At 37.5% G+C, this 16,196-nt stretch overlaps 1 protein-coding gene across 1 annotated transcript; it reads right to left on the bottom strand.

The window, feature by feature from the left end:
- Positions 1-1,836: 1,836 nt before the first annotated feature.
- Positions 1,837-15,873, bottom strand: LOC138854180 (cytokine-like nuclear factor N-PAC). The gene is made up of 5 exons (XM_070095774.1): positions 15,767-15,873; positions 10,564-10,665; positions 7,083-7,245; positions 4,470-4,649; positions 1,837-2,321 (listed from the first exon to the last, which is right to left on the bottom strand). Exons 1-5 carry the CDS (start codon positions 15,842-15,844, stop codon positions 2,122-2,124), a joined length of 723 nt encoding a protein of 240 aa, XP_069951875.1. The 5' UTR covers positions 15,845-15,873; the 3' UTR covers positions 1,837-2,121.
- Positions 15,874-16,196: the final 323 nt, after the last annotated feature.

Here is a 16,196-nt window from a genome sequence, read left to right as displayed (position 1 = left end):
TCCTTGCTTTATGCTGTAGATACATTCCAGCACCATGGCAGGCAACTGCACTAAGCTTCATCAGGCCATTAACACTTAATTCTGCATAATAAAAATCTTCAGTTCATTTTGCATACAACACCGGCTGCATATGGAAAATGTACACCATATATGTGGAATGACTGATAAAAAAAGGAGTATCACATAATAGTGAACAAGCATAAAACAAGGAAAACCTATACATTAAAATGAAAAACATCAAGGAGTTAAGACAAAACAATAACAACTCAATCTTTTAAAGTACGTACAGCAATGTTCCAGGATTTAAATTAAAATATACTAAATTCTATATGGAACATTACTAACAAAGGCAAACAACTGGTATAGTACCATGTCACATGGTCTCGAATGATGGAGTGAGGAAGACATGAGATTACCCATTATAAATTATTAAAATCAATAATATGTGCTGAAATAAATAACCATGAAGTGGTATGTCCTGACCTCCACTGATCTGATCACAGAGGGGTATGACTTTGCTTCAATCATTCTACCAAAAGCAACTGAACTTCTAAGTGTTTTGTATAGATGACCACTGGCCTGGGTACAAATTTTCATAAGATTAATGAAGGTCAACTCATACGTGTGTGTCAACTGTTAGCTCATAACTTGCTCACCAAAGCTGAAAAAGTCACGTGCTGTGGCAAAATGATCCTTTCTTAGTTAACAGTAGTTTCCTATCATTTATATATTGATATTGTTGCCCTCTCATAGCTTCTATTTACATTTATTTTTTTTTAAATTATGAAAATATTAATTAATGTAAATTTTATGACCTAGGATCTCTGGCAAGGGCAAATTTGCCTATTATATAATCAATACATCTAAGCTGCAAATAATTAATTTATAAAATACAATTTAATAGTTTGTAACTAACAAAATTATACCACAGAATATGAACATCTGAATATAGTTATGCAATTATCTATTTGTAATTTTCTATATGAACTTTCAACTTTCCTAACTTTCAACTAATTGACCATGATTGAGCCCTGTTAAATACTGTTTTGAATCTCTGTATGGAGTTCGTTTCCACTGTGTGTGTGTGTGTGTATCTGTTGGTCCTTATAAGTTCTCTAGTCAAGCTATACAGTATATACAAGTAATACAATCCACAGATACAGAACACAGTATGCAGGTAATTTTGTACTATACAAGTGAAGAGGCAAAGAGTAATTTTAGAATAATGCTTAAAAGGTGTAACAATTACACATGTTCAGAACTAATTAAAATACATGTACTAACAAAAGGGTAAGTTTTTTTCATAAAACTGTAAAAATTATATAAACCTATGCATTCTGATATCCATAATGACTGTTGAGTGAGCAATGACTGTCAGACTGTATTTTCAACATCTGCTTCCCCATATTGATAAACTTTTTATTTTTAAACTACTTCATCCTTAATGACTTATATAAAACTTACATAACAAAACACAAATATTGCGAAAATATTCTTCTATTTAATATAATAAAATCAAGTCTCACTTTTTGTCTAAGCTTCAGCAAATTTTATTTTCTTTGCATGATTGTGTTTTGACAAATTAGTGATGACCTGAGAATTATATCTATTCATCCAATAAATCATTCATACTTACGACTAAAGAGATAGATTGAAGAGTTAGGACTGACTCGCCAAATGGACAAACTTGTATATGGCTCAGTTGATATCAGGGCAAGCCAATAAACCTTAATAAATTTTAACAGCTGGTTCTATACAAACCCAAATTCTTCCACAGTTAACTATCAACATACTGACCTGTCCATCTTGCAGTCACTTGACACCAATGACTCTGCACTTAATAAAACATCACTCAATACATTGCATTTGTCAGGCATGTAATAAAAAGCATCAAAAAAATGCACTATCAAAATTTTGGTAGTATTAATTTAAGATCAAATCTGTCAAGATGAAATTTTTGACCTGTGTAGTGGAGATATTTGTATACCAATAAGGTAAAACATATAATTTGATAGAAACCACTATTACAAAAACATAATTTGCAATGCACATTTTTACTGATGCTTTTGGTTTATTCTTGTTCTCTTTGCAATGAATGAAAAATCACATTTATAGTTTCTGTTAGAACCGAGTGCGTATGTAAACACTAGAGACATCATGTTCTCCATATCCAAGTCGCTTTGCATGCTTGAAAACCTCATTTGTAGCAGCTGTAAGTGGGAGTGGAAGTTCCAGCATGTCTCCCATGAGCATCCCTAAGCGAAGATCTTTCTGCATATGCTGGAGTGGCAGGTGTGTTGGGAATCCTCCTTCAATAATAGCTGAAAAAAAAAAAAATACCAACAGATAAAACGTAATAACAGATCTAAATAATGCTAGGTTCATTAATGAGAAAATACAGGCTTGGCTATATCTTTAGTGGAGGTGTAGAATTTACCAGATATATTAGGCACTCAAATACAGTGGAATCTTGGTACTCAAACAGCTCCCTACTTGAACAAAGCTCGGCACTTGACCAAACAAACATGACTTGCCAGAACTTCGCTGTACACTATTTCATGTTTCTTCACATTTTTTGGTGTTTTTTATATTATTTGTAAAAATAAGTCACCATGGGGCCTGTGACAATCAGTGATAACAGTCAACCAAAAAGAAAAATGGTTGGGAAGAAGTCGTTCAATACTTGAATGGATCAGCACCCAAACAGCCTTCAGGAATGAATTAAGTTTGAGTACCGAGGTTCCACTGTATAATCTTTCATGTACAAACAAGCATAGAAGTAAATTTTGTAACACTTGCTGAATGCTAGTTTGATTATATCATACGTAAAGTCATCAACACATTGATAAATATTCAGCAGCAATACAAGATTAGGAAATTACAATAGAAAAAGCTAGAAAACCAAAATGGGAACACACAAAAATACAAAGACAGGACAGGGAAGATTCTAGAGATGGGAGCAAACAAGTCACTAGGAAAACTGTCAAAACTAAAAGACTGTAATAGACTCCCAAATGCTGCTATAGTGTAAGTGCAGAAACAGAAAAGAATCATTAATTGAAAAAGACACTTCTAATTTTCTTAGTATAAATACTTTTTTTTTAAGTTGGCTGTCTCCCACCAAGGCAGGGTGACCCAAAAAGAAAGAAAATATCCAAAAAGAAAATACTTTCATCATCATTCAACACTTTCACCTCGCTCATACATAATCACTGTTTTTACAGAGGTGCCCAGATACAACAGTTTAGAAGCATATATAAAGATATATAACATATCCCTCCAAACTGCCAATATCCCAAACCCCTCCATTAAAGTGCAGGCATTGTACTTCCCATTTCCAGTATTCAAGTCTGGCTATATAAAAATAACTTAGCCAAATAACAGGAATGAAGAAATGATACTTGAAAAAGCAATAAAAACATTAAAAATATTCTTTTTGAAAAGAAGAAGTAACATAAAAAATTCAGCACTTGGCCAAAGTTTCACTGTTCCTTCAGAAAATTATCCATGCCAAATGTATAAATAGCTGCTTTTCAATTATATTACCAAGCTGAAATGCAAATCACAACTGAAAAAATAGCAACTATAATATGAGTTGTATTGACAACTCTCAGCAAACTTGCTGTAATTTGTAAAGTTCTTAAGAGTGACATACAAAACCCTGAGTGTCTGTGTAATTGTGGACAAGGCCTTTGTTTTATAAAAGCCCAGTATCATGTATTGTCACTGCACCAATGCTGTCTACAATGGCTTTCTGCAAGAGTGGTGTGACTGACCCGTGTGTGTTTATCCAACAATCCTCGACATTATTATTGCCTCCATCGATAATGGAGATACCAAGAAGAAAATTGTGTGGGAGACTCCAACATCTTCTAAGAAAATTAAGGTACAGTATGTACAAGATATGATTCAAGATGTGTAGTGGTAGTATCTGATACTGCCTGCCCCCATGTTTGTACAGGGCCACATTAATCCCTCTACACACCTGCCTAGCAACAAGCAACAACAACCAAAGTTTAAGATAAGACAAAGTTGTTTCTTTTTACTCTTTCTGTTCTACTTTCAAAAATGTTTGCCTTTTTTGAAACTTTAGGAGTGTAGCCCCATTGTTTCCCACATGTTCTTCACTTTGATTAATATTAATTTTGAATAAAGAACCAATTTTGAGGAACATAACTTGCATGTTAGTCAAGGGTGTGCTCAATGCTTCAGTGCAAAAATTTGGTAGAACTCCAAGGTCAAGTAGCAGAGAACAGAATGTTATATAAATATTCCTAAACATTGTCCTTAAAGCTAATTCTCCACTTATTACACAACAAAAAAAAAAAAATATGTTGAATCAGCACCTAAGACATTTACAAGAAACCAAATGTCATAAATTTTGTGATAAATTTATCATTTTACAAAATGATATTTCTTTATACTATACTTTATAAGAATTTAGAATGAAAAAAGAAAGTGAAACTTACCTTTGCCTTTCTCAATCATGAGTGGACAAGCCAGTGAGGTAAGTTCCATAATTTCCATAACATCTTTCTGTTGTAAGCCTGCACGATCTGCTAAAGCCATTCCCTCTGCTAGCCCCGCTAACGTTACTCCTGCCATAACCTGCAGCACGAGGTTCATCTTGCTTGCATTTCCAACTTCACCTGTGAACAAGGGATTATGAAATCCAGTGCTAGCATACAAAAAAAAAAAAAAAAAATTAAGACAAAATAAGAGAAATAGTGAGAAAAGTGAGAAGAAAAAAGTGACAAATACAACTGAAAATATATACACAAAGAATATTATTTCCTAAACAGTAATAAAAATATATTTATGTACAGTACATACAATAGCAAGGTGATGAGATACACAGGGGATATTTTATGATGAGTGCAATGTGTAGTGTGATCATGATTTAGAGAATTCAGAGCATGGAAATTAGAGGATGGTGTGGGATTACCATTTGAGGGTATAATTCAGATGGCTGAGAAGGGGTAGTTGAGGCAGGACGGGTATTGAGGATGGGGTAGAGTAAGATTAACAAAGATATGTAAGGAAGGAGTAGCAGAAATCATCCCAGAAGGGTTGGAGGGAGGGAATAAAGGTTTTGAGTGGTTGGGGTTTGAGCATCCACCAGGCTTGTGGGAGTGTGTGAGATTGGAATGATAGGAAGAAAGTAATTTTTATGGTTTGATGTGCTGTTGGAATATGAGCAAGGAAACATTTATGAATGGATTCAGGGAAAGCCAGTTAGTAACACTAGAGTCCTAGAGGTTGGAAATAAAGCCTGCAATCTGCATTAGGGAGTGAGGATGTTGCAGTCAGGAGATATTTGGACTGTGATATTAGCACACTTCTGACAAAGCAGCAACTGAATAATAATGGTGAATATGTTCCATATCTTGGTGGGAGACAGGACAAAAAATTACTGTACATAAACATGTATGCACAGCAAAACCTCGATTTAATGGGTTAATAGGTGTTTGTTAAAGCTGATGCCCATTAAATCTGAATGAGAACATTCTTCCATAAAGGTAACAGGAAGGGACAATTTTCAGATCTAATGGACTAAGTCCGTTAAATCCAAAAATAAAGTTACCCAGCAAATTGCAACAATAACAAAATTCTGGTAAATACATAACTGTCTGTAAAAATAAGAAATAAATCACAATAACAAACTTTGTCCATTAAATGAAAGATGAATTTGCCAGCAGACTTTAAGAATAATCAACACTTCTGGATTTAACCCTGACACCAAAAGAATGAAATTTGATGGAAAACTTACAGAATAATGCGGATGCAAAGTTAGCAGTCTGGGTGCAATTTAGGCACTGGCAATTTTGCCCATTTCGAGTCCTATTTAAAGCCAATTACAATGCTCCCTTCGACCCAATTCTAATATGTGTTCCACTCAAATTACCCAGTAAAGTGTACAGAAGAAGGTAATTTGGCCAATTACAGTGGACCCCCGGTTAATGATATTTTTTCAATCCAGAAGTATGTTCAGGTGCCAGTACTGACCGAATTTGTTCCCATAAGGAATATTGTGAAGTAGATTAGTCCATTTCAGACCCCCAAACATACACGTACAAATGCACTTACGTAAATGCACTTACATAAATGCACTTACATAAATACACTTACATAACTGGTCGCATTCGGAGGTGATCGTTATGCGGGGGTCCACTGTATACCAAAATTAAAAAAATTCAAATTTAAAAATAGTCCAAAATAAATAAGGTAGACATTCCCAGAACTAAAACAACATTTCCTCTGTTCATTAATCATGTCCCTAGACCTCTCCTGTATAACACTTAGTCTTCCATTTTGAATTCATAATCACACAAAAAACTGAAGATTTATACAATTCTCAGATAATAAAATATAACCAAGAATGATTGACATTGTTTACGGTATCCCAATAATTGAATCAGACCTATTAAAAACCCATAAAACAGACCAGAAGGTTTAGAGGGGGCCTACCCTCTCCTCAGGAAAACCTTCAAATATCAATTATTTCCACTATTTTGAGCCCAATTTCATGTTACTTCCAGTCCTGAAACTAACCAAAAACATCTCTACTTCAGTAGTGAACCTTCTATTCAATCAAAAGGTAACAAAAACAGTCAATAAAACCATCCTATAAAACACCTCAAAGTTGCTATATAAACAAAACAAGAGGTCAGACTTTTGCTTTTCCCATCATGCACCACGTGGGGCACGATTTTTTTTTCTACCGTACACACTCGCCAATTCTCTCATACCTTGGCCAAAATTTGCCACTCACAGCTTATCAGAGGGAGGTGTGATCAAAACATAGACCCACATGAGGGACCCCTGTATCAATAATGTAGATCTATGTGATGGCCACTCAAAGGGTTAATGGACTTCGTTGCTTTCAGGTGTTGTCTGGCTAGAGATAGTGTCCATTAAGTCCAAAATCTGTTATATCAAAATTTTGCTGTATGTTGTTTAATGAACATTCAGCACAAGCTAGTTTATGTAAAATCTATACTTAAAATACCCAGGCTAATACAAAACATACATCCAAAATTGGTGATATGATATACTCCAGATGAACAGTGGATGTCCCTTACCTAAATAAAAGGAATTTTTGCCCATAGCTTGAAAGCAGCTCTGGCAGTCGTCAAAGAGAGTTCTGTCTCCAGCTGCCAAGATAACCAATGTACCTTCCTCTGCCTGTACTTTGCTGCCCTGCACCTGAGCTTCAAGATAACGGCCACCCTGAGCACCAATGGCCTTGAAATTTTTTAAAAATATTTGAAAATTAATAATAATAAATAATAAGCATCAGTGTACAAAATAAATATATTGTTCTTTTACAAAATAACAACCAACCAGAGTCATAAGTACAAATTTCTGGGCTTCACTCATTCAATGATTTTGATGAAGAGCAACCCACAATAACTTTTTAATTATCCAAGTTTTTTGGTGGTACCCATTTTTTCAGGCTTGATGCATAACCTTCTAAATTAAAAACCAAACATAATATTTTATTCAAATTGTGATCAATGGTCTAACAGAGTAGCATATTACAGAGACATGATTTACAAAATGCAAAATGAATTCATATCTGATAAAAAATTCATGTAGACAAAATTTTCATGTCTCTAGGAATATAACCCTACCCCTCAATTTTTAGGAATGCCCTTGCAAATATTGGTAAAAGCCTCAAGGAGGTGAAATATTACTGTATTAACAAATATATCCTTTTTCTACACGTCTCTCTTTAATAAAATTTGTAAATTAAGACACACTGCTCACTAAAACTGTAAAGTTTCCTTTGTGGAAAATGCACCTGCACTGAAAGTTTGAAGCCAATCAGATAAGGCATTCTAAATTTACTGCATCTCAACCACTTTCCTATTTGCATATATAAAATGGGCACCCACAAAGCCAAACAACAATCTTACCTTTGCTCTAATTAATATACACTGATATTGAAAATCTGAAACTAATCAGAGGTGGCATTTTCATATCAGATGGACAGGTCAGGTGAACTACAAGATAAGCCAGAGAACTATTTTAAATTGCCAGTGCTAGCACAGTTTGGCTAAAATGTATAATAAACTTGGTTCTAGATATTGCCCACCAAGGAGAGCGTTTTTTCAATGGTGTTTGTTCCATTTATAACACAGAAACAAATAGAATGATCTTAATGAACTCACAAGTTATTTTTTTTGTGTGACATGCACACACACGCGCACACACACACACACACAAAATCATGGATAATTTTTAATTTTACTTAAGATTTATAATTTTTCTCCATGGGGAAGTGGAACAGAATTCTTCCTCCGTAAGCCATGCATGTCGTAAGAGGTGACTAAAATGCCGGGAGCAAGGGAACCCCTCTCTCGTATATATTACTAAATCTGAAAGGAGAAACTTTCGTTTTTCCTTTTGGGCCACCCCACCTCGGTAGGATACGGCTGGTACGCTGAAAGAAGAAGATTTATAATTTCAGGGAGGTACTTCCATCCTGCCAAGTGAGTGTAAAACGAAAGCCTGTAATTGTTGTACATGATGGTAGGATTGCTGGTGTCCCTTTTTCTGTCTCATAAACATGCAAGATTTCAGGTACATCTTGCTACTTCTACTTACACTTAGGTCACACTACACATACATGTACAAGCATATATATACATACCCCTCTGGGTTTTCTTCTATTTTCTTTATAGTTCTTGTTCTTGTTTATTTCCTCTCATCTCCATGGGGAAGTGGAACAGAATTCTTCCTCCGTAAACCATGCATGTCATAAGAGGTGATTAAAATGCCAGGAGCAAGGGGCTAGCAACCCTTTCTCCTGTATATATTACTAAATTTAAAAGGAGAAACTTTCGTTTTTCCTTTTGGGCCACCCCACCTCAGTGGGATACAGCTGGTGCGTCGAACGAAAGATTTATAATTCGTTGTAGGCTTCAGATAATTATTTCCTAAACAGCAAGGGGAACTGCATCATAAATTATACAAAGTACAATAAATCCTCACTTAATGTCATCACCGGGTTCTTGGAAACTGCGAGTTTAAGTGAAACAAAGAACAACAAAACTACACCTCACTGTCCATTGTCAAACCCCTTTAAAATTCTAGTTTTGTTTCTAATGTCACACATTTTTTTTTTTATAGCTAAAAGCATCAGGGGTGCACAGTGCACCTTTAGCACCCATTGCAACAGGGTTAAATCAAGGAATAAATGTTTGCAAAGTGAAAATTATAAGGAGCACCTTCTACCATCATGCAGTTCAAAAACAAACAATAAAAAAACCATACCACAGGTGGGGTTTGAACCCGCGGTCAGTCTCAAAACTCCAGATTCTCCGACTGCGGGTTCAAACCCCACCCGTGGTATGGTTTGTTTGCAATCATGTCATTACGATATTGTGAGTCATGCAAACAATAACAAATACAGCAGGCTTGCTCAGTGCTTTCATACCACATCATTTATTGTCATTTGTTTGCATGATTATTGTTAACTTTACAAATTTTTATTTTACAATAATTTATATTCATTGTATTCGTTTGATTTTTCTCATCGACGTTATAACAACACGACGTTTAACGAAAAAAAGTTATTCGATGACCTGCTCTACTAAAGTTTTAAACCAATATAAAGGTCTGCTACTACTGTACTGCCAAGTGAGTGTAAAATGAAAGCCTGTAATTGTTTTACATGATGGTAGGATTGCTGGTGTCCATTTTTCTGTCTCATAAACATGCAAGGTTTCAGGTACGTCTTGCTACTTTTACTTACACTTAGGTCACACTAAACATATATGTACAAGCATATTTACAAACCCCTCTGGGTTTGGCGACTAAAATGTCAGGAGCAAGGGGCTAGTAAGCCCTTCTCCTGTATATATTACCAAATGTAAATAACAAAAAAGGCACAATACCGTGACTGGAACGATACACAAATAACCTGCACATAAGAGAGAGACGCTTACGACGACGTTTCGGTCCGACTGGGACCATTGACAAAGTCACACTAACCAGAAGTGGAGCAGGACGGCTATATATAGCCGTCCTGCTCCACTTCTGGTTAGTGTGACTTTGTCAATGGTCCAAGTCGGACCGAAACGTCGTCGTAAGCTTCTCTCTTTTACCAAATGTAAAAAGGAGAAACTTTCATTTTTCCTTTTGGGCCACCCTGCCTCTGTGGGATACAGCCGGTGTGTTGAAAGAAAGAAAGAGATAAAGGTCTGCTTAAATTTTCAGCTTGATACATAATTTCTTACTGATCTGGAAAAGTAAGCATAATACTCCAGAAATAAAATTGAAAAGTGGATCCAACAAAGGTCACTTAAATTTTAAACCTTCCTTCAAAACCTGAGCACTAGTCAAGGTTTGAAGCTGCCTAAAAGAGGCATTCTCCAATTCCAAGTCTTTTTAACTGCTGAAGGAAACAAGAATTCAGGCAATCACTATAATTATCAGGTATCGCTATTATCAGGTATCATGGATACCTGATAATAATAGCGACAATAACAATAATAAAAACAGAACTGATAGTCACCTACCTCAGCAATAACAAAAACAGAACTGATAGTCACCTACCTCAGCAATATCTTGAGATGTTTCAGCATCAATTCCTGTCATCTCAACATAACCTTTGTCTGCAGAGATCTCCTGTAAGACACCACAATTCCCAAATACCATCTGAAAAATAAAAGTCATTCTATTGTTTGCATTTTTAATTTCAGTTTATTGTGTGCAGTGCATATAAAAACGGAAAGACAAGGAAAGCTTACTGCACTAATGAAATTTTGCAACAAGATTCAAAATAAGAATAGGTAATGAAATAAACAATAAAGAAAGAAAAACAGATATGTGGGAGCACATGAAAAGGCAGATAAAGCGACCCTAATGTCCATGTCGAGGCTATCAACTGAGGAAGACAAGCTGAGAAGATGTGCAGACCAGCTAGCAGCACCTCTAACTCGCATCTTTCAGCACTGCCTAGTACAGTGTAAATGGCCCTCTCTATGGAAAGAGGCAAATGTAGTCCCTGTTCACAAAAAGAAGAGCAGAGCAGAAATCAGCAACTACAGACCAGTGTCACTCCTGTCAATCACTGGTAAGATCCTTGAGACAATAATCTCAAGACAAATGACAGAGTTTTTTGACTACCACTCACTACTTTGTGATCGTCAATATGGCTTCAGGAAAGGTTACTCTGCTGCTGATCTGTTGTTAAACCTCTCCACTAAGTGGCACCAGTCACTGGATGAATCCAAAGTCAGCTGTGTGGTAGCACTGGACATTGCTGGCACTTTCAATTGGGTGTGGCACCAGGGCCTCTTACCAAAACTTCAAGCACTGGGAATTGCAGGCTCTACGCTATGTCTCCTCAGTGATTACCTTCATGGTAGATCTCTAAGTGTAGTTCTCAATGGAACGGAATCAGCAAGACATCCTATTGGGGCAAGTGTTCCACAAGGAAGCGTGCTGGGACCATTGTTATGGAATGTCTACTTCAACGACCTTCTTTATCTCATCCCAGAATCACATGCATATGCAGATGACTGTACACTGACATTCACTTATCCAAGAGAAGAAATGCCAGCTGCTCTAAGCTACATCAATCACCAGCTGAGAGCTATATCAGCTTGGGGAAATAGATGGCAAGTAACATTTGCACCTGAGAAAACGCAAATGATGATCGTCTCTAGGCACCATGATGGTAATGCGTTGCAGTAGTAAGGATGAATGGGAGGGTGTTGGCACCTGGAGAAGAAGTTGATATCCTTGGGGTGAAATTTGACTTCAAACTAACCATGAAGAACCATGTTGTAAATCTTGCAAACAAGGCAGCCAGGGAGCTTACAGCACTTCGCCGTATCTCGCATCTGCTTGACAGTAGGGGTTGCAAGATTCTGTACGAGGCACAAGTACGCTCACACCTTGAGTATGCTCCACTTTCTTGGTTTGCCTGCCCCCCTCTCATCTGCGACTGCTCGACAGAGTAGAGAACAGAGCAAGACGTCTCATCTCTCGCCTGGACCCATTCTGGATAGATCTGTCATTTCAGCAGAGCCTTCAACATAGGAGGGATGTGGGTGGCCTTACTGTTATGTTCAAGGCCAATATTGTCAAAGTACCACACTTGGATCCACTTCAAGGACAGCGTGAAACAAGCTTTTATGCCACAAGACGAGCAGAAAGCAGCAACTTCACTCTGGCTGTACAATTCCCCAGAACATCACTCCATCTGAGATCATATATACCCAGGATGACTCGAGTATGGAACACATTCGTACAGCATAATGATGTCAATGAGATAAAGTCAGTTGATCAAATGAAAATGCTGGCCCACAGATGGCTCCAACTTCATCCTGTTCCCTACTTGTATGTCTCATAACAATAAAAATGCTTTCAAATGAGCTGATGTAGGTAACAGCTCTTAGCTTGCCAATAAAGTTAGGAATCCTTAACCTGTAAATAGCTTGTCAATAAAGCTAGGGATCCTTAACCTTGTCAAACCCTGTGTACAAAAAAAAAAAAGCTATATTCAAGCTATGAGTACCAATAATTCTTTCTAGATACTGGTATTAGCCAAGTTTAGGATAGCACAGCAAGAGGCTCTATGACCAAGTATCCACATGTGCTGAAGTCTCAGAACAGTAATTAAGGCATGTAAAGGTAAACGAGTGAAAAAAAATAGAGACTTGACAGGGACCATGAGAATTGGGGAAAGTCTGCCTCACACCCTTGATGAGTTCCAAGAGTTTTTCTACTCCCAGAGCCTGGCCTTGGGCCAGGCTTGTTTGGTGCTTGTCTGGTCAACCAGGCTGTTGCTGCTGGTGGGCTGCTGACCCACATATCCATCACAGTCACCTAACAACAGCAGTTATTCAGATATACATTAAGCAATGGTCTAAAGCTTGTTTAAAGACAAGGAGTGTAAAGGAACAGTGCTGTGTAAAAAACATATTGTATATGTACTGTATGGTACTACTTATCTGAACAAATACACCAGGGCAGCAAAGTGAAGTGTAATTTGAATAAAAATCTGGTACATATAAACATAAGTATGGACAAGAAGCACACTTTTGCTTTATGAGATGCAGTAACAGGATACAGGTTAACAGACATTTAAACAATACATGTAGACAATAGACAGAAATTGAATGACAATCTACAGATAGACTAGGTCTCCCTTGCTTTATGTGGCTTTCCTTGAGGTGAATTCACTCTTATGCTATGTCCCATTTGCATCAGCAATTATGTATATGCATTCACCATATCCAATAAATGTAGTTAGCAAAACACAGTAAAAATTCTCCATATGCATAATTAAGTGGTGATGGTTTGATTGAACTTAGTACTACTGCCATAGCCTGGAATACATCTACTGCATAAAGCAAGGGATACTTTGCAGAAGGACAGATAACATTTGTGCAAGGGCACCATGGAAGAACAGTAGCTATACTTGCTACCATCTCTGAGATAACACGAATTGCATTTGCAATGAAGGAAGGCAAGAGGGTTGGCAAGTGGGAGTAGAGGATGCAACACAAAGACAGGAAACAGCAGTACCATAAAATAAGCAGTCAGACCCCATCAGAGGTTTAGCAATTTTAATGCATGGCAGATTCAGAAGCACAAGAGTGACTGTGTACCACTAAGTTTAAACAGAATTTGGTGCAGAAGAGCTCTGTGGATGACAAAGGAGTGAAGAAGAGGATGGTTGGAGTGAAGAAAGGGCCTGGGACACATCTAAATAATAACCAACGAGGGGGCTTGATAATGATATGGAGTTAGATAAACAAATAACCTGCATATAGGAGAGAGAAGCATATGACGACGTTTCGGTCTGATCCTGACCATTTACAAAGTAATACTGTGGCTTTGTAAATGGTCCAAGTCAGACCAAAATGTCGTGGTAAGCTCCTCTCTCCTATGTGCAGGTTATTATTTGTGTACTGTTCCCATCACGGTATTGTGCCTTTATGTTGTTTATGGAGTTAGATGGTTTAGAAAGACACGTAAGCAAACACTATAACATATTTATTAGAAAACGTTTCGGTCCTGGGACCTTGATCACTTCTAACATACAGAGGTAGAAAGACATTATATATATAGGCGGAGAGTGAGATGTGACGCACGTGACCTGAGGAATGTCATAAGAACATAAGAATGGAGGAACACTGTAGAAGGCCTACTGGCCCATGCGAGGCAGGTCCTTATCAAAACAACCTCTGCCTATGATGATGACGGGTAGACGATGAAATCATGTGACTCCTGTGTTGTTGGGTTGGTGCTGCTTAAGTATCATGTATGCCAATGTTTTTGAAATTTTGTAGTTTCCAGTGTTGCGTTCTATAGTGTCGGTGACGCAACACTGGAAACTACAAAATTTCAAAAACATTGGCATACATGATACTTAAGAAGCACCAACCCAACAACACAGGAGTCACATGATTTCATCGTCTACCCGTCCTCATCATAGGCAGAGGTTGTTTTGATAAGGACCTGCCTCGCATGGGCCAGTAGGCCTTCTACAGTGTTATTCCATTCTTATGTTCTTATGACATTCCTCAGGTCACGTGCGTCCCATCTCACTCTCCGCCTATATATATAATGTCTTTCTACCTCTGTATGTTAGAAGTGATCAAGGTCCCAGGACCGAAACGTTTTCTAATAAATATGTTATAGTGTTTGCTTACGTGTCTTTCTAAACCAACTTGTCGGTATTTATTACCAAGGTTTATACCATGGAGTTAGATACACTAATACATTTAAGCTTCTGAGTAAGGTATAGAGGTGCAGTATACAGTGGTACGTTGACTTATGAGTTTAATTCGTTCTGTGACCGAGCTTGTAACTCAATTTGCTCGTACGTATATCAAAACATTTTTTCCTCGTTGAAATTAACTGAAATGCCATTAATCCGTTCCACCCCCCCCCCAAAAACCACCCCAATTTGTTTGTTACCGGTTTTTAAATAAGAAAAATGTATTTATAAATAAGAAATATTGCATACTCCACCCACCACCATCTCTACTACATCCACCACCATATCTATTCCTCCCACCATTATCACTACTCCATCCACCACCCTCACTTTTCCACCCACCACCATCTCTACTACACCCACAACCTTCACTACTCCACCCACCACCTTCACTACTCCACCCAACACCATCTCTACTACATCCACCACCATATCTATTCCTCCCACCATTATCACTACTCCATCCACCACCCTCACTTTTCCACCCACCACCATCTCTACTACACCCACCACCCTCACAACTCCCCCCACCATTATCACTACTCCATCCACCACCATCACTACTCCACCCATCACCATGACTACTTCACCCACCACCATCACTGCTCCACCCACCTTAATGAAATGAAGGTTACCTCTTCCCCCGATTTATACAAGAACCAAACAAGGGACGAGGTGCCTCATTACAATCTGGGATTAGTGTGGGAGTACATATTATCCTTCCAGTTATGTCTTGGAAGAGCATGTGGGATGGGACAAAGTACTTGACATTCCTCTGGGTACAGAGTTTGATTTAACTTCAGATACGCTACCAATTAGTGGCGGCATATCTGGAGCTTGCTCGTAACTCGGATTTTGGCTTGCAACTAGAAGCAAAAAATTGACTGAGTGACGACGTGTAACTCGAAAAACTCATAGAGTTGGGACACTCATAAGCCAAGGTACCACTGTACTTTGTATACAAGAACAACTTTCATTCACCAAAGGCCAACAAATATAACCACATCATGGTGCCATACTTACATTCTTAGCAACCTGAGGATCAGACACACAGGAAAATGTAATGTCAGCTGCAGCAATGACATCTGATGGGGTCATCATCTCCTTCGCTCCAGCATTTACAAAGTCTCCACACTGAAATAATACAATTTTAATAATAAACAAGCACCATACTGTACAATATTAGCAAACAAATAAAATTAATCTTTAATGACAATACTTTTGTGATTAATATTTGGTTGTACAATATACATTTTATCTGTACAGCTTTATTGCATGTACCAGAAGATAAAACAGTTATGAAAAATGAAGGACTTCTGGGTATCACAGTTGTTAAATAAAGAACAGCAGCAAACCGAAATAGCAATGTTTCAAGGGATTCATGAAAACAAACATGTTGCTCAGCACTGCATTCACATGCTGACCGGAGCTTTTAAAAATACTTGAATTTCAG

This window comes from Cherax quadricarinatus, chromosome 51, assembly GCF_038502225.1.
Source record: "Cherax quadricarinatus isolate ZL_2023a chromosome 51, ASM3850222v1, whole genome shotgun sequence".
NCBI lineage: Eukaryota > Metazoa > Arthropoda > Malacostraca > Decapoda > Parastacidae > Cherax > Cherax quadricarinatus.
Note: the sequence above shows the minus strand (reverse complement) of the source record. Positions and strands in the feature narration are given on the sequence as shown.

Bases quoted from the DNA above. Each gene is read 5' to 3' on its own strand.
- LOC138854180 (XM_070095774.1), bottom strand. From the start codon at position 15,844: ATGATGACCCCATCAGATGTCATTGCTGCAGCTGACATTACATTTTCC. The intron at 10,666-15,766 runs GTAAGTATGGCA...TTTATTTTTCAG, and splicing joins ATCCTCAGGTTGCTAAGAAT to ATGGTATTTGGGAATTGTGG. The intron at 4,650-7,082 runs GTAAGGGACATC...CCTTGTTCACAG, and splicing joins CAAAAATTCCTTTTATTTAG to GTGAAGTTGGAAATGCAAGC.